The sequence below is a fragment of the Pungitius pungitius genome, chromosome 12 (assembly GCF_949316345.1).
Source record: "Pungitius pungitius chromosome 12, fPunPun2.1, whole genome shotgun sequence".
Taxonomy (NCBI): domain Eukaryota; kingdom Metazoa; phylum Chordata; class Actinopteri; order Perciformes; family Gasterosteidae; genus Pungitius; species Pungitius pungitius.
Window position 1 is genome coordinate 7,568,535 of NC_084911.1, and position 27,692 is coordinate 7,596,226.

A 27,692-nucleotide genomic window follows, 5' to 3' on the forward strand; every position below is an offset into this window, starting at 1 on the left:
CTTATTCCGCTGTGGGAGTGAATCCTTTTAATGTGTCATGTCTTTTTTTTAAAAGGTGTTAAAGCGACGCTGTCGCCCAATCTCTCGATCTTTCCGCTAGAGGCGACAAACTCTATTTGCTCACACATACAGTTGTATAGTATGTAGCTACAGTAGGTATTAATGACCATTGTGAAAAAGTGACCCTTAATATGCAACTCAGTGGAAAAGGTGTGCAGGAGTAGATGTAAGAGTAATCAATATTGTCAAAGTGACTATGGTCTGTTATTTAATCATTCTTGCTGTTTTGTAGGTCGTTTTCTTTTTGTAAAAATGTGTTATTCATTTAAAAAATGTTGCCCTCAGATTTTGAAGTCCCTAAAATGGAAGAGCAATTGGCCCTTGTTTATAGTAGACGTGTTAAAGGTGTAAAAGTGTGGAATCGTTGGACAGTTGCACTCACAGCCTTACTCACTAATTGCTCTGGTCTTGAATTAGATGAATTTACCCGATCCATTAATTTAACCTGTGGATATCTGACTGAAGGATATTGCTGTCTTGTAAATGTTTGTGCACTGAGTGAAATAGATGCTACAGTAGATTCTGTCACAAGGGCCACTTGCAATATTGTCTGTTCTTTGGTACGTGTGTGTGTGTGTGTGTGTGTGTTTTGTACGTCCGAGGTTCCTCTGCTGCTCCACTCATTGAAGCTCGTTGTTTGCTGTAGTTTCATCTGCGGCGATCCTGTTCTCATCGTGTCGAGTGTGTCTGAAATTGATCTTAACACTGGAATTTGTTCTGCAGATTTCATTTTTAATAGGTTCTTTTCTTTCCTATTTTTTATCAGCAACACGTTAGAGAGAGGACACATTACAGCACTTGTGTGGCAGTTGAACTGAACAGATCTCAAGACGTTGACTTTTTTTTTTTCTTCGTGATTTGTGATGCAGCTTTGAAAACCGTTGAGGTTTCTCTGGAGCAGGTTGGCCTTTTTTAGAGGAATGAAACTCAAGCGAGTTAATACACAGTAAATGATCTGTTTTTATTATTTTTCCGTATGGGTTTAAATGAAATGTTCCAGTACTTTGTATGAAAACAAACGATAGTTAATCGTAACTATTTATAAATTAAATTATTGTAATTTTTGCAATCTGTAGATAAGTACTATATATACAGTAAAAACTGGATAAATGTGATTCTGAGGTGTCTAAGTTATTGATGTATATATTGTATGTTTTGTTGATACAGCTTACTTTATTTTCTATAAGACCAATAAAATGTTTTGAAAAATGAATTGAACAACTATTGCTGTTTGTTTAAAATCCGTTTTTCTTCATATTCTGTGGCGTCATTGACCCAGTTTCATACTTTTATAAAACAAACCAGAGGGGGGAAGGCTCTTTGCAAGTCCAGGGTGAGTTTTTTGAGAAGACAGCGATCACTTAGATGGCACAATTTCTTTTTCTCTGATCCAAAAAAAGCTGTCGGGCGACCCACTTCGGCTAACCCCGGCGGACGCTTTTTTTTTTTTTCTGGGCCCGACGCGCGTAAAACATTAGAGTCATGAAGGATGTCTAGGTGTGCTTGTCCTAGATTAGGAGGAGTAGTGAGTTAGTCATCTGTGCTCCCTTTGGGCCTCCCTTCCCCCCCCCCTCTCCTCCTCCTACTACTCGTCGGGAGCGAAGGAGACAGATGGTGGCTGACGAGCTACACGTTACTGCTTCATCCTTCACCCCCCCCCCCCCCCCCCCCTAGCCGCGTGGTGTTGCATGCATGCTCCTTCAGGTCGGTGTGACCTGTGTCTCAAAAAAAACCCGGCTCCGCTCCCTCCTGTGGATGCCCGCCTCAGACAAGCCGGACGGCCTCCGAAGGGTTGATTAATTTGGCGGGGTGGGGTCGGCGCGGTGGGCCCCGGTGGGACAAACTAGGGCGGGCATTCTTCATCCTCGGCCACTCGTGCAGCAGGGGCCCGCCCCAGTTCTCAGACCACAGCCCCGATGCACACAATTAACGTTAATCTAACAAACGCCCGTCCGCAGAGAGCGCTCGTTTTAGAGCGTCCGCACGCGCCGCCGCGCGGCGTGGGGCTCCGCTCCGTCACCTCGACAGAGGGCAAATTCGTTTAACTGGAGAGGCCGCTGTGGGCTTTACAGGTGGGTTTATCGGACGTTTATTTGTTTCCCATAATGCTGCAGTGATAACGCCCGCAGAAGACGCTCGTCCTCATATCGAACACAGTGTTTATTTTCCTCTTCTTCAGATAGCCAGTGACGTCATAGTTGTAAGAAAGCCGTAAAAGCCGAGGTCGTTAATAAATGTTCCTGCTTGGGAGGAAGTTAACCTTTTCCTAGCTCACATGTGATGTGTTGGTCTGGGTTTCCCTCTGCTGGCTCTTCTGTGGAAGTACGTTGTGGGTCTGGTTTTTCCACAGGATGACGACACACACGCTCTTAACAGAATGATCTTTACTTGTTGCACTATGAAATGTCATATTGTCATTATGGTCCAGGAAGGGTCAATAGTCCATACAATATGTGACGGGGCTTTAGGGGAAGAACCAACAACGCCACCTGGGGATAACACCAAGGAAGATACACAAATAAAGGACTGTGGTATTGGCAGAGACGCTTGTTTGTTGTATTTAAAAAGGGTTTTATTCGAGAAAACAATAAAACCAAGGTAAGTGCAAATCACTGAAAACTGGGTTAATATTATAAAAACCAAGCAAGCTGAACACCGCAACCAATACCGAGGAAACTGAGGAAAACAAAGTAAACCAAAGAAAACACAAGATTACAAAATGTAATAATACAAAACAGCAGCAGGTTCTTTCTGTTCAGCACAGGACCAAAGGGGGGGGGGGGGCTTCATGTTAGTATACAGAATTTAAGACCAACATGCATGCAGACAAACACACCTGTACAGGACCAGAGGGGACTGAGGTCATGACGGCATGTGCTTTTTTAGGCCTGCCACTAATTGGCCATTTGGTTGGATCCACATATACACAGAACCATCTGATTCCATCTCATATCAGCAATGCAATACATGCTTGTGAGTTAAGAATTTGTTGACATCCTGAGAGTCAGGCATTCATTTAAAAGGCCTCATTGGGGATGTTGGGGTGAATCACACCTTTCACTTATAGTACACCACATCACAAGATTATTTTGAGTGTGAGTACATTCCTCACGAAGATACATACACTCACCGGCCACTATAGGCACACCTTGACCGTAAAAGGATGCACCGCATTTTGCCTTCAGAACTGCCTTAATGTTGCAGCTTATGATATCCAGACTCACCAGGCAAAGGTGTTTCAAATCTTCTATTGTCCAATTTTGGTGGGCCTGTGTGAATAGTCTCAGTTTATTCTTAGCTGACAGGAGTAGCCCTGTTGCTAACTGATCTTCTTCAAGGTTCCACATGTTGTGGGTTCAGAGATGGTATCCTCCTTGGTTGTAACGAGTGGTTATTTGAGTCACTGTTAACTCCACATTAAGATGATCCAAGCAAGTTGTCTTGAGCCCTTCTATCATCTCTGACCCGTCTGCCCATTCCCCTCTGACCTCTCACGTCAACAAGGCCTTTTCGTCCACTCAGTGCCGCTCACTGGATATTTTCTCTTTTGGATCATTCTCTGTAAACCCGGATGGTTGTGCCTGAAAATCCCAGTAGATCAGCAGTTACTGACATACTCAGACCAGCCCGTCAGGCACCAACAACCATGCAACGTTCAAAGTCACATAAATCCCCTTTCTTCTGCACACTGATGCTCCGTTTGAACTTCAGCAAGTTGCCTTCAGCACCTCTACATGCCTAAATCCATTAAATTGCGGCCATGGGATCAGCAATTTTAGTTAACAAGCAATTGAACAGGGGTACCTAATAAAGTGGCCGGGCTGGTTTGTAGTAGGGCTTGAAAATGTATTTAGTATGAATCAGTGAAGAGGTATTTTATTTTCGTGATTCTGATGTCAAAAATGAATAATCATATTGACAAAAGTTTTTTATGTATGCTAAGTTAACGAATTCACATATAACACATTTACCCATGCTATATGTTGCGTTTTCTTTATCCCTTTTTATTTCATTTTAAATTATATTAATCCATTATTTACACACTTTAACTAGAAGAATAATGTGGGGGGGACCTCAGTAGTAATTATTCTGGTTCCTTCGAGCATGTTAAAATACTTTAAAATACAAACGAACGGTTTTATCTCGTTATTGAAGTGAACGCATAGACCACAAATTGGCACGTCATCAAAGACCGCTCGGGCCGAAACCTTCTATTTCTGTCGGAATACAGACACTGTCACATGATAGTGTAAACGCCGCGATTATGTAACAACGTGTCGCCTGCGTGCACCGTGCGCCTCGTCGTACGATTCACCTTCCATCAAGTCCGCCACAATCAACACGCTGCTTCCGGTTTGGCCTTTTCAAAGTAAAACCTGCCGCTAAGGCGTCGTAAGCCACCGCGTTTTACGACTAGCTATTCATTTCCGCCCGTGGCCTGTGTGCCTCTTTCGGCCGACTTGACGTCGCGCGTCGTACGTCGCTGCGTCGCCGCTGGAGGAGGCGTTGGCGCATCGCACTGCTGCTGCTGCTGCTGCGGAGCCACAAACCGGCTGTCCTGCACCGACACGGGGCACGCGACGGACACCGTTCACCGATCACACCTGAGAGCAATAAAAGAGGGAGAGAGAGAGAGAGAGAGTCGCTACGTTGAACTTGAAAAGCTTAACCCCTCACCAGCTTCGACATGATCAAGAACGGACACCACCTCCACCACCACCACCACCAAGTGAACACCGCGGCCGGTAAAGACACCGACACGACCCCCGCCGCTGCGGCTTGCAGTCCCGAGAAGAGGAGGAGGAGAATCCGGCTGTGGTGCGATGGCTGGTGAGTAAGTGGTCGGGTGGTTGGCGGCAGCGGTGAAGATGCCGCAGCGGGGGGGGCGGGGGGGGGGGGGGGGGCTCATCGGTCGTTGTCCGGTTGGATGAATGTGTCAGCACAGGGCCTCCCGCAGGTCGCACCGCTCTCACCGGCCCGCTTCCTCCGTCTCCAGACATGTCAGCACGCGCGCAACTTGAAATTCACTTTGGATGTTCGATCAGGCCAGAGTCAATGGTCAGGTGTTATTTGGTAATTCGGGATTTATTACATTAACATTGTTTTTGATTGATACGGGAGCATACGCTCTATTCCCCTCCTCAATCGATATAGTAATACCAGAGCAGACTAACCATGTTTACTCTCCACTTATTCCGCGTCACGTTGAGGGAGCCCTTTAACGATAACATGTACTACTTACATATGACACATGCAGTGTTATTGCATGTGATTCTGATAAAAGTGTCTGCTGGACCGTTATTTATTAAATGTAGGGGGGTGTCACAATTTACAAAATGACCAATAACAATAATGAATTATTAGAATTAAGATCAAGTGAGTTATATATATTGTCTTCATTTAGAATTGATGTATACAGTTTAATATCCACTGAGAATCATGGGCCTGTGAATGCGGAACTATTTAAGTGTCATCTTTTTCTCAATTGATGAATGAAAATCATTCTCGACCTGACATTCTTCGAATGTTTTTGCACATATTCCACAAAGATAGCACAATGGGTTTAAATGTGTCTTCAGGAGGCTCGCACACATTTATCTTAAATACTGGTGAATGTGTCCGACCTAATCAAGTTCATGAGAAGAATTTATTCAGACCAGTTACTCACTGTCGCTGAGACAACAGATTATTAACGAGCCTTCCCTATGTTATCACTAATTCCTGTGCTTCTCATGCTTTGACATGTCAAAAAGTGAGAATGATTATTTGCCACAACATGAAGACATTGTCTGGAAACAGTACTTCCCTTTTGCTTTCCACAGATATGTTGTATTTGAGAGGAATAGGCGTTCAGGGCGTTGAGGTTCAAACGCAGCTCACCAGGTCGACTTGACTTGGGTTCATGATGCCGTTTTGACACCCCGATGGCGTAATGGAACACAGTCGTGTAGCTTTAAACGCAACGCCGATGAATAATGTGAACAAACACAACGCTGATGAATAATGTGAACAAACATCTGTGGGGGAAGGGCGATGCTCACCAGAGTAAATAAGCTCTTGGCATTGATTTGCCAAAAACAACAAACGTGTGGAACAAAGACCAAAAACAAAGACAGCCGAGGTCACTGTGCTCCTGCAGCTTAACATTCAACATCTTATTTTGTGATTATTGGATCAAACCAATGCTTGATTTGTCTTGGCTAGATTCTTTAGAAAAATTCATTTTTTAATTAAAACACTTCTACTGACACCCGGCAGCGAAAGCAGTGAACGGGTCTCTCTTTGTGTGACCAATGAGGCTTAAAACACTTGGACCGGACCAAGTGTAGTTCAACGTTTCAGTGCCATCACAGAAACTACTCAGGACACTAATATTTCCGTCATCTCAAAGTGGCACTTTATAAAAGGGCAAGTCAGAATACTTCTTTGTTATAAGGAACAATTTGGACAACCAACAAAATGTCTAAATTTCAGTTCTCATTTCGTCTCATACAAAATAAACTTAACCAAATTGTATTGAGCTGTAATTGAAAATATTATGTGAGCTTTGATTTGATTCATTTACAAAATGTGTTGTCAACCATTTTCACACTAGAAGTTGGTTCTGAACTTTTGGACCAATTCAAATTGAACGTGTCACCCCATGGTCTTTTTCTTTCATTTAAGCACTCTTTTATAAAGCAACAATGAAGATGACCATCAGGCACAGCCCTAGCACTGACCCCTTTAAGATGCCTCCTGTGGGGAAAAACACCAGGCCTCTGCGTTGCAGGGTCTGGCTCCACAGTGCAGGGAAAAAACCCAATGTTTGGAATCCACGTATGAGGGCCAGGATTATGTCGGCTTTCTCTTGTAGAATTCCTATCATTTAGGTGTGGCTGCCTAATCCGTGGTGTGATGGTATGTTGCAGAATATTTGGGATGCCGGAATATTATACGGTGGCGTGAGCGCGCAAAGAGAGCCAATGTCAACAGAGCTCATGTCATTGACCCCTCCAGCCCCTCCAGCCCCTCCAGCCCACACCTGCCACAGCCTCTGCAGCTTGTGCGTCCGCGCCCCTCACTGAACCCATTGTCCCCCCCCCCCCGCCGGACTGACATCCAGCGCGGTCAGCGGTATGAGAGGAACATTCCAAGGAGAGAGCACAGTCACTTCGTTTGTTGAGACATCTTTTTATTTTGCTCCAACAAAGACGCTTATTTATTGTCCGTCCTAAAGAGCGGTGATGCGGGCCCAAAGGTCGGTTGTCAGTGGAGCATCATGGAGTAAAGTCCACTTCCACTGTGTCTTGGGTGAGGTGGCATGTCTTGACAGGGCTATAAACGTGCTATTTAAAGCCTCAATGAAGTGTTAATTATTCATTACTGGATTAACTGAGACTATAAGTATGCCTAGAATTATTCAAGACAAATCCATCATAATCCCTTTGTCTACAGGTGTTTAAAGTTGAATGAAGCCTCGATAAAATGCCACGGTAATTATCTTTGTTCCCCATTAGCTGGTATTTCCTACCCGTGTCTCATTGTGTGTCACTGTGCACGCTGGTGTCTGTCTGGCTTTATTCCCGTGAGGTGTAGGTGCTGTTTGGGTGTCCGCTAACAGGCTACGCTAATTAATATTACATCATCTCACGGTCATGATCCACGATCCATCCCTGGCTTATAAATACAACACGAGTGCGGTCGCACATGTGGGGCATCTAGCTCGTGGAACAGCCCCAAAAGCAGCCTCCTGGTCTTATGTAACTCAGCCCTGTGAGTGTTTTCTTCTCTTCTTATTCAATCCACTTCCAAATGCCCCCCTCCTACTGCATTCTTCTCGCCTCAGAGCCATTTCAAGAAATTGAAGGCACAAGACACACACACACGCACACACACACACACACAGAGACCATCTTGCTTCCCCGACAACAAGCATCGTATTTTGTCTTTATTTTGGGTAATAGTTTTCCTTGTTGTCCTACCATTAAGGGCAGTTTTCAAGCAGCCTGTCTATAGTGACACCGTAGCGAGGTAAAAGTATTTGGTTAGCAGAGCCCTGGGGCTGAAAACAGAACGGGATCCTGTTACTGACGCGGCTGTGTGGATACTGTCTTAAAGTACTCACGTGTTTTCTCATTGATTCTGATTGAAGGTGCTATTCATGGTGCTGTGCACCGGACCGGGAGTTGACAAGGACGCATGTGGCAATTTTAATTTAATTTCCGTCTTTAATAACGTTGTCATTATTGTGATTCCCAAAAGTCAATTGCTGTCACACGCTTCCTGTCACGCTGCTGTAATGAATTACCTTGTGAGCGGATCCTAATAAGCTCCATGCATCTTCAGTGACACCTTCATTCGCTTTTATCAGTCAAAGAAAATGCGCCTATTTTTCAGAGCACGGTAGACGTCATCATCATGATCCCAGCAGAGCAGAGATAAAAATAGTTAGTTAGTGATGAACAGATAATACTCATTTGTTCCTTATTACTATGGAAGATTATCTGTACTCAATGTAACTATTGTTTGGAGGGAAGAGGGAGGGAAAACACATTGTGCTGCTGAGTTTTGTCATGTTCTTTGATCAGATATCCAGCAGATCACATGAAGTGCGTGGAACATTGTGCGTGTTTTAGGCCTTCAACTGAATGTGTGTAGATCTCCTAAAGCTGCAAGATTGTGGGTCCAAGAACACCCGAACATCTGCGTAATGAAGAGGAGCAGCACTCTCTGACTTTAGGAGTAGTGTGAACTTTAAAATAAAACACGGCACGCAACTCAAACCCAGCACGCCATGCTTTATCCAGGAACCGTTTTCAACCCTCTGCCATCATCAGGAATAAAACACGGGGTTCTGGAGGAGAGTCGTGTGCCTTAATATTTGATGAAAGAGCAGCTGCCAGGCTTTATTACTTGAATTCAAGAAATCCTTCATCCCTTGTTTAATTTTAAAACCAAGAATACAAAATAAAAGAATCTTGCTCTCTGCTGCTCCTGTACTATTTATGATGCAACTTATATAACCTCTCATGTTCTTATCCTCCCAGCTATGACATGGTCCATTATGGCCACTCCAACCAGCTGCGACAGGCGAAGGCCATGGGAGATTACCTCATCGTTGGAGTACACACAGATAGTAAGGCTCAGAACCGCTGACTTATTGTCCTCATCACACCTACAGTACTTCAGTGGAAGTCTTATTACAGCATTCCCAATTCTTTCCCCCTTCCATTACCATGCATAAACCATGCGACGCTACTCCATTTTCTTTGCCTCATATAGCACACTGGGGCATTCTGAAATGACGATAAACCCCCTTCCTCCCATGACTTCATGGTCAGGGAAAGCAAAGATACCACAATCTTTCCCTCTACCGAAGTTACAACGAATAACCCACTGTCGACTGCTGCGATCAGTCACTGTAAAAGTTGCTTAGAATGTCATCCGAACGGAGACACATCTCTGTCTCTGTTTATCTGTGAACCTCGGTTGATCCGTGCATGTCGATGGTACCGTTTGAGTGGACATCGCTCTGTTTTCCAGGCGAGATTGCGAAGCACAAGGGTCCGCCAGTTTTCACCCAGGCAGAAAGATACAAGATGGTGCGCGCCATTAAATGGGTGGACGAGGTCGTGGAAGGAGCGCCTTACGTCACCACCCTCCAGACCCTCGACAAGTACAACTGTGACTTCTGTGTGCACGGAGGTACAGTTATCACTACCTCATGTCCTGATTTATATATAAATATTAGCACTGCTATTCTGCTAAATACTGTTATTAGTTGAACAGGGTTAAGTGTAGGCTGTCGTTTCAGATGACATAACACTAACAGTGGACGGGAAAGACACATATGAAGAGGTGAAGAAGTCAGGGCGGTACAGGTGAGTGTCCTTTTGAAATGTGCGGGAGAGTGTGAGCCAAGATATCTTGTATGTGTGTGTGTGTGTGTGTCTGAAGTTGTCGTAATTCTGTTGCTCCAGGGAGTGTAAGCGAACCCAAGGAGTTTCCACCACGGATCTGGTGGGCAGGATGCTGCTGATGACCAAAGCACATCACAGCAACATTGTGAGTAAATCCCCTTTGACCTCCACAAGGCCCTCGGTACACCATTTTCCATGAGCACACCTAATTCAATCCTCCTTTGTCTTTAGGATAGTTCAGACTATCAGCAGCACACAGACAACTTTGGAAAGGTAGGTACCAAATACTTACATTGTTTTTACAGTGAATCAAATCAAATCCTCAGCTTTTTAATAAAGTCGTAGATGAAGGACTAAAACCTTGGCTCTGTGGCTTCCCAGTCAGACAGTTTTGCCATTCAAATTATTGGAGTTGCCATGTGGGCCAAATGTCAACCATTATTTAACAAAGACCTTTACTTGTGGACCCACTTTACACTCAAGTGGCAGGCAGCGCCGGTGGCACAGTGAATGTTGCTCTTGTTCCTGATGGTGGAAAAGAAAGCCAGAGTCAACATGCTGGGGATTCTAATGATCGCATTTGAATGAGGAGAGTAGCAGAGTTGTGCTGTAAAGTTGGCCAGTGTTGAATAAACGTGCTGAGGATTTGTGAGACAGCCTCGAGGTGGCGTTGCTACTCACACCACTAGGGGGCGACGGTGCCGCAGTGCCAGTGGTGCCACTGAATCAGTCTCTCTGCTGCCCCGTTTGTACTCACTGTGCCTGTTTCCGGATTACGGGGGTCACATGGTCAGAAGGGCCCCAGTCCCTGGACGGGAGTGTCTCAGTTCCTGCAGACCTCACAGAAGATCATCCAGTTTGCTTCAGGCCAGGAGCCTCAACCCGGAGACACCATCATCTATGTGGCGGGAGCCTTTGACCTCTTCCGTATCCTTTTACATTCTCAGAATTTCTGGAAACCGCAAACTTGTTGATCAAAAAAGCACGTGCTATTTAGTAAACTGAGACGAATGTGTGACTGCCATTACTAAAAGGGTGTGAATTATTTATAATTCACTGAACTGTTGTTATTTAATAGTCAGCCTCTTGACTCATTTCCTGTCAGACATCGGCCACGTGGACTTCCTCGAAGCAGTGCACAAGCTCGCCGAAAAGCCATACATCATAGTCGGGTTGCACTTTGATCAGGTGAGACACCTGGCTGAGACCAGCGTTGCCATTGCACTTTACAGTTCCTAATACTTTGTTTCCTTTCAGGAGGTGAACCGCTACAAAGGGAAAAACTACCCCATCATGAATGTCCACGAGCGAACACTCAGCGTCCTGGCTTGTCGAGTTGGGTCTTCTTCTTCTTCTTATTCCCCCTCCCCCCTTTCAACACGGTGCATTGCACACATAATTATCCCCCGTTCATTTTATGTCATTGATTTCAGATTTTTTATTTCACAGTATGTGTCGGAAGTGGTGATTGGTGCACCCTTCGCAGTCACAAAGGATTTGCTGGAACATTTCAAGGTAATCAAAGGCAAAACAATTATCTCGCACCACAAGATGATGATGTTCTTAAATTAAAAATGATTAAAGTAGAACATCTTTTATCTACAGGTGGACCTTGTATGCCATGGGAAAACAGAAATATACCCTGACAAGGATGGCTCCGACCCTTACGCTGTAAGAGCATAAACACTCAGTTTGAACAACATGTGAAACATTGTGATCTGTAGGAATGATCAGTCACATCTGTATTGCAATATTATGTCTTCACATCCAGGAGCCGAGGAGGAAGGGGATCCTGCGTACCGTTGACAGTGGGAACGGTCTTACTACGGATGCAATTGTGCAGAGGATAATCAAAAACAGGTTAAAAAAGGATTTGAGGGCAAATAATAGATCATTTTAGCCAACATTTACAGTAATTTAGAGTAAATACAACACATTTTATTTGTCAGAATTATAAATAGTATTCCTTATTTTTCCAATTTTCATGTTTCCATTCAGGTTGCTCTTTGAAGCAAGGAACCAGAAGAAAGAGGCCAAAGAGATCGCTGTGATCCAGGCCATGAGGCGACAAGAGGAGGAGAAGACTAAAGAAAGAACCCAGGCCGTGCTGTAGGAAGGCCCGCCCCCAAGATATGCACTTAGTGTCGACGTAACAATGAAAAAATTAATCTAAGCTCGTGTACAGTAAAAATCAACCCTTTTCTATGCGTTATTACACCGTCCCCACGCGATCCTGGCTCGTAACGGCACTCCTTACAGCAGCGCGTTTGAAGCCAGGGCGGCGTAGTCCGCCGCGGGGTCATCAGGTATACCGCATTGGTACTCGTGTGCGGTTGTGTGTGTGTGTGCGTGGGGATCGTCTGTGTGTTCATATATTCGGCATATGCAAATACATTCAGTTCATGTGAGTCATCAATCAGACATACAGGTGATTGAGGTTATAAACATAAGAAAGTTGGAGCGAGGCAGATATAACGTCTCCAAATGTCTATTTTATCTCTCTGGATATTTTTTTACTTATAAATCACTTTTATTTATTTTTTGCCTTCAGAAATATAAAAATCTAAGTAAATTATTTTGGGATTTGGACATACAAGGGGTAAATTGTGGATACCTTGAGATGCTGATCAGCCTTTCACCTGTGAACAGAAAGTGATTTGATAAGTTGCTTCTAAACCGTTGGGCTGCTTTCTGTCAACCATTGGATGTAACCGCACAATTGATCTATGTATGTACTGTATGTATTACAAATGAATCATAGGACTTACGGAGGACACTAAAACCACGAGGGAATCCCCCCTGCTCCTCTGCGTCCAACCTGCAGGGCCTGGATGTGATGTCTTTTGGGGCCGCATATAAATTTGCTCTGGAAAGGATCAGAACTGTCCTGTAGAGCAGGTTTTTAACTCCTAAATGACCTGTACTCTTGGCCTTCTGAGTGGAGTTGTATTATTTTTTTAACCAACATTACTTAGCTTTTATCCTAATATAGAGAATACTACTGAGTTTTAACAGGCTGCGTTAAAGTTTTCATGCTATAACAATGACAAATGGTCAGTGTGGTTGACTTGATCATGAAATAGACCTCTTACTGTAATTGAGCCTTGAGCAAAATATCTTCTGTCTCTGTATCAAATGTGATTAAATAATATATTTTTTGTAGATCAGTATTTTACTCCCCTCCTCTCCATTAACTACTGTATAGATTCATATTGTGTAAAAAGGCATTATAATATATCTGTATGTCAAGTAGGAATGTATTCATTGTAAGCTATCATGTAGATGTTATTGACAACTCCCAAGTTGATGAATACAGTACAATACTGGTATGACCACAGTATATTGCTGATAATAATAACCTTTTTGTCTGAAAGACTATTTGTCATATTCTTTTCCCTAACACTAAAAATATCTGTGTTTGGGAGTATTACAGTCTTATTGAGTTCTTAAGGAATTGACCTAACCATGTAAGCTATGCTTTAATTACACGATCAAAGGTTAGGGTTAGGGTTAGTTGTAGAGACGTTTAATCAGAGAATTTTTTTTTTTTTTACCTAAGTGAAAGTAGCAAAAACACCATAAAATTGTCTTCCCTTAAATCGAAAAGTCCTGCATTCGAAATCTTTCAAAACATGATAATGTTTAAGAAGTGAACCGGTATGACTGCATGTAAATGTAAAAAAAAAAAATAATTAATTAAATAAACAATACCGTACTCCCATCATGGAAAAGGTGACGTAATTATTGATCTTAATGACATAACTAAATGCACGTGCTGAGTAAAATTTCTACTATCTTCAAATGTCCCAACAATTGTGAAGACAAATTGTGCTCTTATTTTGAAACAGAGGCGTTCTTCCACTTCCTGTTTGAGAGCCGCTCCAGAGACATGCACACGTGCCCTCAATTTGGCTAATTAACTAGCTGTGTCTTCTTCTTCTTCTTCTTCTTTTGTTGTGTTTCTCTTAACTCTTTCCATCAGCAATTCCGTCTGTGAGTCCAACGACCCCGGCGTCCACAGCCAGTAGAAGCGGGGAGATGTTCTGCTGTCTTCACACACTGCCGGTCCCGCTGCAGGTAGAGCGCTCTTTACGCTGTCATCTCATTATGCAAACGTAGTCTCTCTCTCGTGTGTCCCCCAAAGTGAGAGAGGGTCAATCTTCACTCGAGTTTCGCCTCCTAAATTGGATGTTTGTTAGTCGAGTGGCTGAGCATGTTATAGAATGAAGGTGAGTTATTACCGGTATGTGAAATTAAACCGCTTTAAAAATGTTTTTAAAGTGACCAATTATATTAACCTCTTGTCAGCATTATGTGAAACTACATTTAATTTGGGCTTACTAGCTTTAAGAAGACTGCTATCTAATAGTAACGTGAGGTCTATATTTTAAACTAAATTCTTATGTTTGTCAAAATGTTTTTTTTCTATTTTCAATTGTTCCAATGCATGTGAATACTTCCTCAGTTCTGCATGGGAATGTGCTTCCACCCGAAACTGTCAGAAGACTGTAAAAAGGCCAAGCTCCAGAGCTCCAAAATAGAGCAAGACCTCCATGAACATGCCAGGAATGAGATGCACGTGGTGAAGATCCTCATGCTCGGTAAATCAAAGGCGTTAACGTCCGTCATCCGGGTTCAACCCAAGTGTTGCATTTATGAAGCGACGCATTTCTCCGTCTTTGTCGTGTCAGGAGCTGCAGAGAGCGGGAAAAGCACTCTGATCAAACAGATCAAGATCATCCACAGTCAGGGCTTCTCCGAAACGGAGCTCCTCAGTTTCAAGGTATTTGAGAGCCTGCAAAGCTTTTATCCTAAACTATTTTCTATGCTGTCTCATGATCACTCATGTGACACAAAGTCTCTGCCTCCCCAGCCTGCCATACTGGACAACCTGCTGACCTCTATGAAGTTTGTTCTTCGTGGAATGGGGACGCTCAGGATCAACCTGGCTAACAAGAACAATAAGGTGATGCACTTTTTAAAACCTCTTCTTGTGGGAGCCCCCCACCCCCCTCCACTAGGTGTCAGTCTTCCTCTATTGTACAGCGCACCTCAGTGGAGGTGATTGCTCAACATTATGATCACCACAGACCTACTGATCTCTTTGGACCTGGTAGATTTTGGGCAAGTAAAGCTCAAACCTCCATTTGAAAGTCATTTTGAATAGGGTCTCTTTCTCAAAAAAAAGAACTAAACATGTCCCATGTGTTGTAGACGTGTGCCCGCTCCGTCCTGTCCTGCGATCGGTGTTTGGGGGACGACCAGGAGCTGCTTCCCTTTGTGGCTCACGCCGTCTGCGCGCTTTGGGCCGACCAAGGGGTGCGAGCGGCTGCAGCCAGAGGTTACGAGTTTGAGCTGAACGACTCCGCACTCTAGTGAGTAGAATGGCCTTAAAGTGATCTACTTTTCACAACGCCGACCTGATGATGATGATGATGATGATGATGGACAGTGGAAATGTCATCCGAAATTGCCCAGCAAGAAGTGTGTCGTCACGTCTTATCGATACAGAGCAACGGTAGAGAGACCGCTGAGGAGAAGGGGGGGGGGGGGGGGGAAAAAAAAAGGAAATGATTCCTGTGACATTTATGGAACGGGAGGCTTAATTGGGACCAATTCAAACGACTGTTTGCAGATCTCTAATGAAGGTGTATTTAGGGTGGAGCAGATGAAACAGACTACTTTAGTTTTCTTTGATGAATAATTTTAATATGAAGCTTATCTGAATTTGACCACTTGCTATTATGTGGGACCATTTTTAGTCATCTGGGCAGATCTATAGATATTGTGCCCTTTTTGAATTGTGGGAGGATAATGAAAAATAAAAGCATTCATTAAACCCACTACTCTGCATAGATCTGTTGGAGTGTGTTGCATCATCGGCTGTAGTGTGGATCATTAATTGAAGTGTGGAATACACTTTGCTGAATGCCATTATTCATTATTTATATAAAGGTACTTTGGTACTTTTTATTTACCAGCCAGACTGGGAGAAATGATGTGACAGCTTCATTATCGGAAGTCGATGGGTTTTGGAGGATGAAATTCCGCTGGCTGTCTTGCGGTGTTCTCACTCTTCTGGACGGCACATTGATTTCTCCCTCCAGAAATATTGGATCAGAGTGTGTCGTGACACCCTTAACTTCCCCCCCTCCCCCAGACCCGAAGGCACCTCAATGTTTTAAAATGACTTCTCGAACCTTAACTTGGGTTTGAATTGAATCGTTAATGCCAGGAAAGCTTTTTTTTTTTTTTCTTCTCTGGGAAGTTAACTTATTGCTGTATCCCGTTTTTTAGAAGTCCATTTTAATTTGCACCGGATTGATTAACAGACCGTTACTGCTCTGAGTAATGGAACATTTTTTAAATGGTAGAAACGTTTTTTGTTTGAAGAATGAGTCTTTATCACGACGGATGAACCCGAAATGACCCAACATTTCTTACTTTGAAAACCTCACGTGGTAAACATTCTTTCTTGCCTGCACATTGAGGCAGACAGTGAAGTAAAAAACCTCTAGCAGGGCTGAATAGTTAACAGATTCGACTTGGTTCTTTTCATATTCAAACATCAGCAGCAACCGACTAACTTCCAGTGCTGATGCTTCAGTTCAGTGACGTCATTTAATATACTGTACAGTTGAAATGACCCCCTCAAAATCACTAGGCGTACTAAATTATTTTCTGACTATTATCCCCTTAATGGATGTTGGATTTGTTTCAAGCACCTTCTGTATTCGGCCTGATATTTAAAGGGAAAGTAACAACTGGATGTGCATCTGCTCACAGTTGGCAGTGTGTGATACTGGTCTCATCCATTTCTTCTCTTCTTTTCTCTCTCCAGTTTCTTTGAAAACATTAGTCGAATCATCGCTCCCAAATACGTTCCCACGGAGACGGATGTTCTGAGAGTGAGAGTGAGGACCTGTGGAATCATTGAGACGCAGTTTCAACTTAATGAAATGATCTTTCGGTAAGACTTATTAAACTGGCTGCGCAAATACAGCAGTGTTTGCAACCTGATACAGCGCCTAGTACTAAGCTTAACATAATGCTCTAAATTGACCGTTTAAAGGTAACGACTTTAGCGATTCCCACTCGCAGCATCAATTTCTACCTAATGTTTGAGGGGCTGTTAGATTCCTCAACATGTTATTGATGCAATATTTCACTTTGGAGGTACAGATGAGCTCTTTGAACGTTTTACATGAGCCATCACACGTTTGATAAAGTGCATAATAACTCCATTTAATTGTGTAGGGTGTATCTTGAGATGCTGAGCTAGTTGTTGGTGGTTTAGCAGACTGGAATCCTTTGCAGGTCGTCACTTGCGATGTTCGGATGAGGGTTTGCCGTCCTGCTTCTGTTGCGTTCTCAAAAGCGGTTCATGGCGCTGACATTTGGCTGTTGTTCAGTAGCTTGCTTGGTAACAAGCGTGTACATAATACGGTAGCTTATTGGAGGGTCCTTTTGTGATGGACCTGATCGTAGCCTGAGGACTTTTTGGATTTGTGTTGCATCAGTGTTTCTGTGCATGGAGCAGTTTTCACCTTGTTTGAGTCTCTGGAGACTGGGACTCACCACCAACTCCTAAAGGGTCCCAACGAAAGCACAGCACGACTGAGCTGAGGGAGGGTATGACTTATATATATATATATATAAATATGACTCATGTGAAATATTGATGACCTGCCTGTTGATTTCAGTACTGTTGACAGAATTGTAGAAGTGCACTGATAAAATCTCTCCCCTTTGACCTTTTTATGTTTTCAGAGTAGTAGTTGTGTATCTTCCTGTGTGAGGATTAGTCTGTCTGGATTTTTAAAGAATCTGTACAATAAACCTGTAATATAATTCTGAAAAGGAAACATTTGAATGAATTTTAAATTCAATAACATTACTTTTTGGAGCTTGCGAGCTGGATCACTTTACAGGTCTGCGTTTTTTTTTCTCCTGTTAAATGAAGAAAAAGCAAAGAATAAACACTACCGCTGTTAAATGCCACAGTTGTGGCTCATTGTCACTCGACTTGTTAGAGATTCTTAACCGGGGGATAAACGCTTCAGTGCCCCTGACATGACTTCTGCAATCAAGCACCTGGAGACAGTCTGGCCCAAATTGGAACCCATTACCTGTGTCACGGAGACCCTTGACTTCACCTGCTGCCAGATCATATTTCAAAATGGATTGCCCCAGTATTTGAACTGGGTTTAAAGTAATATAAAAAAACACCATGATTAATAGCTGGAACTACTTTGTTTATTTGTACAACTTATTTTTGTGGTTACAAAGGGCAACCAGGCTTTTCCAGAAAACAAGCTTGTACAACTCTTACTTTCTTGTAAACATATTTGAATGTTGTGAGGTGTATGAACTTGTTCTTGCTCGTTGACAGGTTGTATGATGTCGGAGGGCAGCGCGGTGAGAGGAGGAAGTGGCTCCGCTGCTTTGACTGCGTTCAGGCAGTGCTGTTTGTCGTGGCCCTCAGCAGCTATGATATGACACAGGCAGGGGTATGTTGTGAAAAAGACTTGATTGCAATCGCCTAATTCAAATGTATGTATCTATGCAGATCTTTGGTTTTTAATATTTGGTGCAAACTAAAGTTCTCTCCAACTCGTCCATATTATTCTTTCTATTAGAATCGACTGCAGGAAAGTCTGGAGCTTTTCAAATCTATCTGTACCAACACCGTCTTTAGGAGCGCCTCACTGGTAAGTTTAATTACACCTATTTAATAAAGTACAGTAATGGATCAGACTCTGAATGAGTGTTCTGCAGACTGATCTGATGCACTTTTTTGGACGCTCAAGTTGAATTGCTATAGGGCATGGCAGTGTCTGTTAGTAAGTATTGTGCAACACTCACTTTTGTTTTATTTTAGGGGGATGTATATGGCATGAATGTTTTTCTGTATTACAGATTCTGTTCATGAACAAAACTGATCTTTTCCGGAACAAGATCCTACACTCTGGAAGACACTTAAGATGTTACCTTTCTAGCTACAAAGGTATGCCAGAGAGGGTTCATTTCATGTTCATAAGACCCATATCAGTGTGAATTTGAGTACTGCATAACCATTAGTGAAAACAAAGGGCATTCAATAGTAAAAATATAAAATGTACATTATCAAACTATTATTTAGATATTTACAGACTCTGACTGATTCCAAAGTTAATAACTACTCTTAACCAAATTCGAATCGGATGACTCTATTTGACCATTTACATTTATTTTTTTCATCCCTCGAACCCCAACCAGGAGCAGATGGTGACGTGGACGCTGCAGCCCACCACATCGCTGCCATGTTTTTGTTGCCTAACAGCAGCCCAGAGGAGCCAGTGTACCATCACTTCACCACCGCCACAGACACCACCAACGTGCAGGTGGTCTTCCACATGGTCATCGATCAGGTCATGAAGGGGAATCTAGCAGCTGTCCAGCTGCTGTAAAAGGCCAAGGTTTTTTAGATTTTATGTGTGTGTGTGTGTGTGTGTCATGCAGCGGTGGAATTTTTATTTCATCAGTTGTTTTTACCTTGTGCAAATTATTGCTCATTTTTTAACGTTTTATCAGCTATTTACCATAATGGTACAGAGTCCCTAATTTATTTTAAAACCTTTTAATAAAAAATGTATTTAAGCATGGTCCTTTCTTAATGCCTTTTATTCATCTTTATAAAGTAATTTTTAACATGCATATTTATCAATTAACCCATTATGATCTGTTAAGCTGACATGTTTACTACAACTTTGCATAATCACTTTTTCATGTATTTCCCGTTCAGCACTTTTTATATCATACCCAGATCAATTACTGAATGTGCCGATGGAACAGGTCCACTAGTTTCATGTTGGGGGACCTGCAGGGTGATGTCGTCGTTGCATCGAAACGAGAATACATTTCCCTGTTTTGCATTCAATAATTCCAGAAACAGGTTGCATTAAGATTCATTTATTAATGAAAACTCAGATCAAATATTTACAAATATATTACTTTTACAGAGTAGTTTAAAATGGGTGTATCGATTAGGAAATGTTTTCCATCCAGTGCAGGATTGGTGTTAAACTTGGACACACACAGGGAGTTGTCGTTGCACTTTGTGCCCTTTCATCGTCCAGCTGTCGGTTCTACTGCTTAATCTCCACAGTCTGTAGAGTCCAGAGTAAGGAAGACGTCCGCTGTGCACTTAAATGAACCCTTGTTTTCCTGGAGGACTTCACAGCTCTGCAGATTTGGGGAAATGTCTTTGATGCAAACAGGCTGTTTGGAGAAGAAACAAAAGTAATTCCATTTAAAAAGGAACCTTTTGTACACTGGAATCAACAGAGATTTATGATGCCTAAATATATATGTTCAGGATGTACTGCACTAAGTACTTTATTTCATTAATGAGACTTTTTAAAACTTGTTTTAGAAGTAATTGTATTATACATTTATAAAACATGAAGGCAGGTTATACAATGGGATGCATAATTACAGTATATTACGCAATTCAAATATGTCTGACCTCCACCAGCTAAGGAAATGACTCCACTAAAGTGATTTATTTTTCCTAGTTGGCAATTGTACCGCTTTCATTTTTATTTTCTCCTAGAAGAAGAAAATATGTAATCGTCTATTAGTGTGGCTAATATGATCTGTACAAGATCTCTGGTTTCAAAATGATAGTGATTAAAGTGTGGTCATTCATTACACTCTAGTATAATGGTCGTATACAATCTGAAATGCTCAAATGATTTCACTCGTGCCTGCACTATTTTACAATATTTGGGTAATGTGTCCTTTTTGGTAAAGCGAGCAAATTTTAACAATAACTATCACTTTTAGGCTCTTGCAACAACAAAAAAAAGTCCTGCGTAATTGCTACCCAAACCCGTTCTGTTCGGAAAGCCGACCCCCCCCACTGACCATCGTCTTCAAGATGACGTTTTGCGCCGTGAGTTGAGGAAACGCGTTCTGGTTCCCCGACTCGTCGCCGTCCGCCGGGTCCGCCTCGGCTCTCCTGACGTACGGGGACCTCCGCATGCCGGACAGCAAGCCGGACGCCCTGCCCACGGAGTAGTAGCTCGGACCGGCCCCCTGCTTGTACCATGCCTCCGACGGTCTGCCGGCCGCCAGCAAGGAGACGACCAGGACGGGGAACACTAAGGTCGCGGGCAGCATGTCCACGTCGCGGGGTGAGAGCCGAATGTGATGCGCTTCACCGCGTGGGGCTTTATAGGGAACCTGTCGTGACGGTTCGTACGAACCCTGGAGAGATCCTCCTGCGGGAGGGAGGTGGGAGGAGGGGGTGGGGGGTGAATCATCCGTCCTAAGTGTTCCGAAGGGATTGGCAAATCTGCCGGGCCTTTACGTTTTGGGTGGGGGGTAAAAAAATAAACATGTTAGTTGTTTTTGTTTAAAAAAAAAGTCGCGTGAAAGTACATATACTTCTAAAATCTATGCAAACTGTAATCGTATTGTCGAGAGGGAATATAAGCTTTTTACTATTTATACATTTTGCGGCAATGTTTCCAACGCAAATTTCCTTCGGGGCAATAAAGTATAATCGTTTTATTATATTGAAAACTTCTTACCAGACAACCAGAAGCAAACAAAACTTTACAAAATAGATTTGAAAAAAAAACAACAAAAAAACGTTTCAGAGTGAGACGTCTGTGATGATATGACTTACTTAGACCACCACAAAGCATCACGAGACCTGGCATAGATGCACACCGCAGATGCTTTCTTAATTTTAGGGGCTGCTTAGCAAGAAAAAGCTGCAGACGTGCACGGAATCCGTGCATGTGACCTGATTTCACAAAGCGAGGGCAACCAAGACCTTATATTTCCGGAAGCCGTGTTTTTCGCTGCATCAAGAAGCAGCTGAAGAAAAAAATCACATTCATTCACTTACAGCCATTTGACTTGATTGGTACCTGGAAACATGCGCATTGAAAACACAAACCTCATATGGACACTGATGGCAGTGTTTCTGTCTGGTGAGTAAGACAATTACGTCATTTAATGTTTTATAAAACTGATCAAAGCCTCACGGTATCGATGAATCCATCTCTTTCAGGGGTTAACTGTAGGTGGAGAGTGGTGTATCCCCAGCGACACATCTGTGCTGAGAATGGCTCGCTTGTTGTCATTCCCTGTTCCTTTTATTATCCGGATCACCTGAGTGTGCAGAGAGTGATGTGGTTTCCTGTCAGATCTGGTCGTTTTAAGAGACCTTTGTTTTTTGACAGCTCCTCAAACCATTCCAGTACCCGATTTCAGTACATCGGTGACAAAAAACACAACTGTTCTTTAAAAATGGACCAAGTGGAGCCCAATGATGCCGGACAATTTTTCTTCAGATTCACAACAAACTCCACAGACGGCAAATGGACCGGCAAACACGGTCCAACATTGAAGGTTGTTGGTAAGTCTTCTTTTCTGTGAATGATGCACTTCAATATGTACAGTTTGAAACTTAAGCAGTGTTTTCCCCTTCTAGATTCGAAGATTATCGTGAAACAGCCCGAAGGAATCAGAGCAACAAAGGAAGGCGACTCAGTGAATCTAACCTGCATGAACGCCTTTGATGACCGTAGACCTTCCTGTGCTTTCACCTGGTTTAAGAATGGAGAACCCATAAACCAAGGACCTGTACTTTATTTGAGCAACTTGTCCTCTAAAAACTCTGGAAACTACGCTTGCTCTCTGAAAGGACACCCACAAAAGACCTCCGGAGTCGTAAATATCAATGTTGAACGTGAGTGTGGGACACAAGACGGAAACTTGACACAATCCGATTAAGTGGAAACTATCATTTCGATAACTGAAACAAATCTATTTCGAATTTGACAATAAGCATCAAGATTTCTCTGATCGTAAACTGTTTTCTTTCAGATGGCCCCAAGAACACATCAGTGTCTGTAAGAGCATCCATGGAGGGAGACTTCAGCCGCAACGTCACCCTGATCTGCAGCAGCCACGCAAACCCTCCAGTGGAGGATTACACTTGGTTTAAAGTAGATGATGAAGACGATGACATCATGGATGTTGGACCCCGGCCCGAGTTCCTCCCCGCTGATGGTGGCCAGTATTTCTGCGGTGCCACCAACAAACACGGAAGCCAAAACTCCTCCGTTGTGACAGTAAAGATTGGAAGTGAGGATAGTGCTGATGAAGTTGAGACATGGGATGTAATTATTGCGCAGAAAAACGTAGTGTTATAGCGATTTTACTTAATGTTCGAGGTGAACTCGACCGAAGAGAGATGGACCAGGACTTATCAAACAGGAAGCCAAAAAGAATCAAATTGATACATTTAGTTAAGTCACGTTTTGAAATTATTATTATTATTTTTTTAAAGCAGCTACAACAGCTTTAACACTCTGCTTTTGTTTCACAGCATATTGGGCAACATTCACCAGAGATGTGATCATCTTTGCTGCTGTTGCTGTGCTTCTGACAGTGATCACTGTGGTGGCCCTTAGCAGGTGAGCACTTCGTAAAGCCTCTTTTGGACAGGAACTCCTGAATAAAATGCTTTGAGATGCTTTTCTCGAGGAATTGTAGTACAACACAAACTATTTATCTACTCTATAAAGTAGAAGTCATCTATTCAAATGTTACTTATGTAAAAGTAAGATACAAGATAAGCTTTCATTAATCCTTGAGGAAGTTATTCTGATTGATTCTAATGGACAATCACAGATAAGAACTAATGATAAGTACAAAATAAAAACAAAAATGAAAGTAAGAAACATCTGGTAAATAAAAAGTATTATTGTGCATTCTATTGAGACTTATGTTGGTGATTCATACAGTTTGGTGAAAAAAAGGTATTCTATACGCAAAATGGACCGTATAGGGGTATACCATTGAAATACAATGTGTCCTGATTCGCTTTATGTGTTTCAGCCTCTACAAAAAAAGGATTTGGATACCGAAGCCGGACAGCGAGGACGACATACAGGTGCACTTACCACGGCATACATTCAGAAGCGACGTAATTAAAAGCCATCAGCGGCACACAGGCTGACTGACATGCGAAAGTCCAGTCAAACCCACATCCTAAGTCGCCTAAGCTAAATGAGAGAGGTCACACAGGCTGTGGGGGCGAACGCTCATAATGAATTCATGAAAAGCAGGATTTGATTTCAGGGGAAGACTAATTCATAAGGTGCCCTTTCTCCATGATTGTGTGCAGAATACAGACTACGTCAACTGGCTCCCACATGCCAACCACCACCCACAGGAGGGACCTCCGTGTGAGGGAGGAACAGAGGACGTTACCTATTCAACCGTCTACTTCAAAAAGAAAACAAAGTCAAACATGTGAGATGTGTTACTTCTCTTTTTCTCACATTCATGGCATCGGAGACCCGTGTGCTGATGGACTGTGTCATGCAGGGAGCTGCCGATGGACTCCCGTTCCCGAGATGATGAAGGTGTGATTTACATCTGTGTCTCAGGTAAAGCCCGGTAAAATACTTACAGATTCAAAGAATGATTATTTGCAATTAAACATCTGGGGTGCAAACATTTTTGGTCTCTTTTTCAGAGAACAGCCGCTGAGTTCTTTGTAGAAAGTCGAAAGCAAACACATGGCACTTCGCATCAACAAGTGTGGTATTTTAAAGGTACTTAAAAAATATGTAAGAAACAAAGAAACGTAACATCTAACAATGCCATAGTTATACCTTTAACTCAAAAGAAAAGACACTAAAAAGTGACCCATTTGATCCAAAAGAGACGTTTCCATGAAGATTGAAATGAACAGAACGAAATATCAAATAAAAAAAGTCTAAACACCTGCACTGTGTTATGTTTTCTGAGTCTGTTAAGGTTTATCTACTTCTTGGCATCATTTACTTACTGTTTCCATTATGCTGCTGGCTGTGTGTGTGTGTGTGTGTGTGTGTGTGTGTGTGTGTGTGTGTGTGCGTGTGCGTGGGGGGGGGGGATTTTATTGTCGTCCTTTCAACACAGTAATAACCTGATATATGTTTGATCATTTGACTTTCATTTGGTTGCCAGCCGAGTTCAGCCTCAGTGAAAATGTGCAAGTAGGTCTTTTTGTTACTGGATGTAATGGATGTGCACACACTTATCCGTGAGCTGCTTTGGCTTCTTTGTGTTTTATAAATCACATAAAATCCTTTTTTTTGTGAAAGTTGATTTACCCTCTAGTCTCTATTTCCACAGCATTTCAGGAGCTGCCAAAAATAATTTTCCCAACTGTGAAACTACATGTTAAAACATGTGAAATAAATAGTGATGGAATACACAACGTATTGTATTAGAGCAATAAGGGGAAACCCAAATGGAACAGGGACATAGAAAAACCAATGTTCACAAATGTTTTCGTTCATTGGGTTCAAAGCAGACGTGCTTTTACATTTGGGGTCATGCACTCGATTTTTACGCCTGCTCTTCAACTAAATGTGCCGAGAATGAAGGGACTCCTCTTGCCCCTGGTGACCTGAAATCTGCACCGATTCAGCCTTGCGGAAAAAAAACAAGGTGCTGAATTTACTGTATCTTCATTTTCATTACACACAGTCTAACTCTACATTACCACAAAAAATGAAACTTGAGGTTTTGGGTTTGCTACGCTAGTAGCGGCTAATAAATGTGTTGGATGTACATACAAATGTATCTCCCTCTGTGTATATATAACAAGTGACTAAAAGTTAAAATGGAAACTATATAAAGGGGAAAGAAAAAAAAATTGTCAGTGATGTGAGCAGTTGAGTACAGTCATTTTAATTTCCCCGAGGCCTGGCTTCACGTTGAGCCGAAACTACTGAGGTTGCATCTTGTCTTTGCTGTGTTTGACTTTTTTTCTGGGTAAAGTATCGAAGCTTCACTGGCACCTGACATTATGATACGTGAAGTTGTGCTTTGCGCAGGATTGAAGAGAAAAGACAATCTAACCTTTTGAAAACAATAAATGGAGCCTTTGGACAAACTAACATCAAACTCAAGCTTCATGATTACATGAATACAAGTGGAAAGAGATGCGATTGACGAACTAATGCGTCAATGCTTTTCATTTGGCTGTTTCTGCTGTCAAATATCACAAGCTTCATGTTTGATGCTCAAAAAAAAAAGAAGTCACAGGTGAAGGATGGCAATCAACAAGGATTTTTATTCTTAACTTGACTGGCACACAGGTTTTCAAAAATATTTTCTGCCTTTTTCAACTACATGCAAGTTGCATGGTGAAGACATTTCCATACCTCTGGATCTGACTTCCTGAATGTAAAACACTCCTCACTTGGGAGTGGAGTCCCTGTTACCTTGGCAACTGCAAAAGGAAATGGAAACACTCAAGATAGGTGTTTTAGCAAGATTACTCAGGTGACTGATTTTTTTTATAGAGCGCATTGTCCACGTGAGAAATCCTTTGTGGTCGACATCTGGTTAAAATAAAAAATAAAAAATGTTGGCACAAAACTCCCCGGCCAATTCTACAGATTGTTCTGCCCTCTGCTGTCAATTTAAGAGCAAAGCATCCTAAAGCAATGTTGATGTTGATGTTGAGCCTCCATTATTCTGAGGTAGTGGTTCTCAACCTTTTTTCAGCCTTTTCAATGAAATTGAATAGCCTACTAAATATAACATTCAGGTTGTGAACGTGTCTAATATTTTAATATTTATTAAATAACCAGGCATCGCCACATGTGTCACGATGAACATCTGCATGTTTCCCGTTTCTATTAATTCACAGGAACAGTGCGCACCTCCTTCCTCACAGCACGCAGCGTCTTTGTATTTGTTGCACTACCTCCGTTCTAAGGAGAGCACAAACAGATCCTCAAATTGACATATGTTAAGTTGACATGTTTTGGGTGCAACAAACTGTAGTAGCTACTGCTGTGTAAAGGTTTGAACACTAAGGCCAACTAAGGATTTCAACAGAGAGATAACAGCAGTGATTGCTTGTCCTGAAATAGAAACTGAAGCATTCATCCACTGCCAGCAGATTTTCAAAAAATAACATAATTATCCGTGATCATTTTGCACTCTTTTCTCATTCTCGTCACATCATAATCACCACCTAAATAATCATGGCTGTAGATAGTAGATTAAAATAATGTGGAATAGTAAAAGCTGAAACACATGTTAACATTAATATACATGTACACACTTGTGTTATAAATGAAATGATTGCTCAGCTCTCCCGATGCACACACATGGCCGACAGAAGTCATTTGGAAAGTTAACTTTGTTTTAGACGACGCCCATTTCTGACAAAACGAAACTTTCCAACAAATGCGGAAATGAAGGGAAAGCAACACTCGGACTGTGTCACCTGCATCGGGTCCTGCGGCGGACATGAGCTGCCTTTATGCTGCTGAATCCCTCCTTGCAAAACCCAACGAGGCGTCGTGACGCAGCCGGTGAGGTAAGAGCGGCGCCGGTGACGTGGTAGTGACGCCTGTCTGGGAAGCCGCAGGTGAAACGGTCGGACTCAGACGATGTGACCCCAGGTTAGCATGAAAGTAGCTAACAGACCTCGCGCACAGGAGGCAGGGGGGGGCAGCTCTGGACTCGTGACCGGGGTTTAGGATGCGGTGGCGTTTGGGTGACACGTGTTGGCTCGTTGGGTGTTTTCTCTTATCTGGAAAATGAACAAACAGACCCCGGCTAATGTTAGCTTAAGTTTACCGTTATGCACCGCAAGAGTAAAAAACAGTCAGTTAGTGAACGTTACGTAGAAAATGTAGTCATCTTTAGTGAGAC

The 27,692-nt window shown here is 42.6% G+C and overlaps 5 protein-coding genes across 12 annotated transcripts in view; 4 read left to right on the plus strand and 1 right to left on the minus strand.

Annotated features, from left to right (window-relative positions):
* The first annotated feature begins 4,538 nt into the window (after window positions 1-4,538).
* Window positions 4,539-13,654, plus strand: LOC119220400 (ethanolamine-phosphate cytidylyltransferase-like). 2 transcript variants are annotated; one of them, XM_037476406.2, is made up of 13 exons: window positions 4,539-4,890; window positions 9,090-9,178; window positions 9,586-9,747; window positions 9,857-9,923; window positions 10,023-10,107; window positions 10,194-10,235; window positions 10,757-10,889; window positions 11,068-11,150; window positions 11,220-11,297; window positions 11,412-11,477; window positions 11,568-11,633; window positions 11,734-11,822; window positions 11,961-13,654. In XM_037476406.2, the coding sequence occupies exons 1-13, from the start codon at window positions 4,748-4,750 to the stop codon at window positions 12,073-12,075; spliced, it is 1,218 nt and encodes a 405-aa protein (XP_037332303.1). In that variant the 5' UTR covers window positions 4,539-4,747; the 3' UTR covers window positions 12,076-13,654. The 2 variants fall into 2 exon arrangements, with proteins under 2 accessions (XP_037332303.1, XP_062422022.1); XM_062566038.1 differs by having other exon boundaries at window positions 10,194-10,234; window positions 10,741-10,889.
* A 142-nt stretch (window positions 13,655-13,796) lies between these two features.
* On the plus strand, window positions 13,797-19,592 carry LOC119220401 (guanine nucleotide-binding protein G(o) subunit alpha-like). Of its 3 annotated transcripts, none has more exons than XM_037476407.2 (11): window positions 13,797-14,039; window positions 14,428-14,563; window positions 14,654-14,745; window positions 14,836-14,928; window positions 15,009-15,086; window positions 15,177-15,337; window positions 16,804-16,932; window positions 18,355-18,472; window positions 18,602-18,673; window positions 18,882-18,969; window positions 19,221-19,590. In XM_037476407.2, exons 1-11 carry the CDS (start codon window positions 14,001-14,003, stop codon window positions 19,409-19,411), a joined length of 1,197 nt encoding a protein of 398 aa, XP_037332304.2. In that variant the 5' UTR covers window positions 13,797-14,000; the 3' UTR covers window positions 19,412-19,590. The 3 variants fall into 3 exon arrangements, with proteins under 3 accessions (XP_037332304.2, XP_037332307.2, XP_037332306.2); XM_037476409.2 differs by lacking the exon at window positions 13,797-14,039 and adding an exon at window positions 14,049-14,191 and having other exon boundaries at window positions 19,221-19,592; XM_037476410.2 differs by lacking the exon at window positions 15,009-15,086 and having other exon boundaries at window positions 13,798-14,039; window positions 19,221-19,588.
* Window positions 19,593-19,981: 389 nt separating this feature from the next.
* LOC119220402 (neuropeptide B-like) lies at window positions 19,982-21,185 on the minus strand. The gene is made up of 2 exons (XM_037476411.2): window positions 20,871-21,185; window positions 19,982-20,222 (listed from the first exon to the last, which is right to left on the minus strand). Exons 1-2 carry the CDS (start codon window positions 21,123-21,125, stop codon window positions 20,097-20,099), a joined length of 381 nt encoding a protein of 126 aa, XP_037332308.2. The 5' UTR covers window positions 21,126-21,185; the 3' UTR covers window positions 19,982-20,096.
* Window positions 21,186-22,253: 1,068 nt separating this feature from the next.
* Window positions 22,254-24,747, plus strand: LOC119220691 (B-cell receptor CD22-like). Its single transcript, XM_037476872.2, has 8 exons — window positions 22,254-22,374; window positions 22,450-22,707; window positions 22,845-23,105; window positions 23,350-23,437; window positions 23,862-23,916; window positions 24,151-24,278; window positions 24,354-24,415; window positions 24,505-24,747. The coding sequence occupies exons 1-8, from the start codon at window positions 22,266-22,268 to the stop codon at window positions 24,516-24,518; spliced, it is 975 nt and encodes a 324-aa protein (XP_037332769.2). The 5' UTR covers window positions 22,254-22,265; the 3' UTR covers window positions 24,519-24,747.
* A 2,351-nt stretch (window positions 24,748-27,098) lies between these two features.
* rnf213a (ring finger protein 213a) overlaps window positions 27,099-27,692 on the plus strand; it is a 28,254-nt gene continuing 27,660 nt past the window's right edge. The window contains exon 1 of one of the 5 annotated variants that reach the window (XM_037477547.2): window positions 27,099-27,354. In XM_037477547.2, the coding sequence (XP_037333444.2) occupies window positions 27,298-27,354 (57 nt within the window). In that variant the 5' untranslated portion in view covers window positions 27,099-27,297. Of the gene's footprint in view, window positions 27,440-27,692 lie in introns of all 5 variants that reach the window. The other 4 variants (XM_037477546.2, XM_037477550.2, XM_037477549.2 and 1 more) reach the window with 4 other exon arrangements.

Bases quoted from the DNA above. Each gene is read 5' to 3' on its own strand.
- LOC119220400 (XM_062566038.1), top strand. From the start codon at position 4,748: ATGATCAAGAACGGACACCACCTCCACCACCACCACCACCAAGTGAAC. The intron at 9,179-9,585 runs GTAAGGCTCAGA...TCTGTTTTCCAG, and splicing joins CGTTGGAGTACACACAGATA to GCGAGATTGCGAAGCACAAG. The intron at 10,890-11,067 runs GTATCCTTTTAC...ATTTCCTGTCAG, and splicing joins GGGAGCCTTTGACCTCTTCC to ACATCGGCCACGTGGACTTC.
- LOC119220401 (XM_037476407.2), top strand. From the start codon at position 14,001: ATGTTCTGCTGTCTTCACACACTGCCGGTCCCGCTGCAG. The intron at 15,087-15,176 runs GCAAGTAAAGCT...CATGTGTTGTAG, and splicing joins TTGGACCTGGTAGATTTTGG to ACGTGTGCCCGCTCCGTCCT. The intron at 18,970-19,220 runs GTATGCCAGAGA...AACCCCAACCAG, and splicing joins TTACCTTTCTAGCTACAAAG to GAGCAGATGGTGACGTGGAC.
- LOC119220402 (XM_037476411.2), bottom strand. From the start codon at position 21,125: ATGCTGCCCGCGACCTTAGTGTTCCCCGTCCTGGTCGTCTCCTTGCTG. The intron at 20,223-20,870 runs GTCAGTGGGGGG...TTCTCCAAACAG, and splicing joins ACGTCATCTTGAAGACGATG to CCTGTTTGCATCAAAGACAT.
- LOC119220691 (XM_037476872.2), top strand. From the start codon at position 22,266: ATGGACCAAGTGGAGCCCAATGATGCCGGACAATTTTTCTTCAGATTC. The intron at 22,708-22,844 runs GTGAGTGTGGGA...GTTTTCTTTCAG, and splicing joins CGTAAATATCAATGTTGAAC to ATGGCCCCAAGAACACATCA. The intron at 23,438-23,861 runs GTGAGCACTTCG...TATGTGTTTCAG, and splicing joins ACTGTGGTGGCCCTTAGCAG to CCTCTACAAAAAAAGGATTT.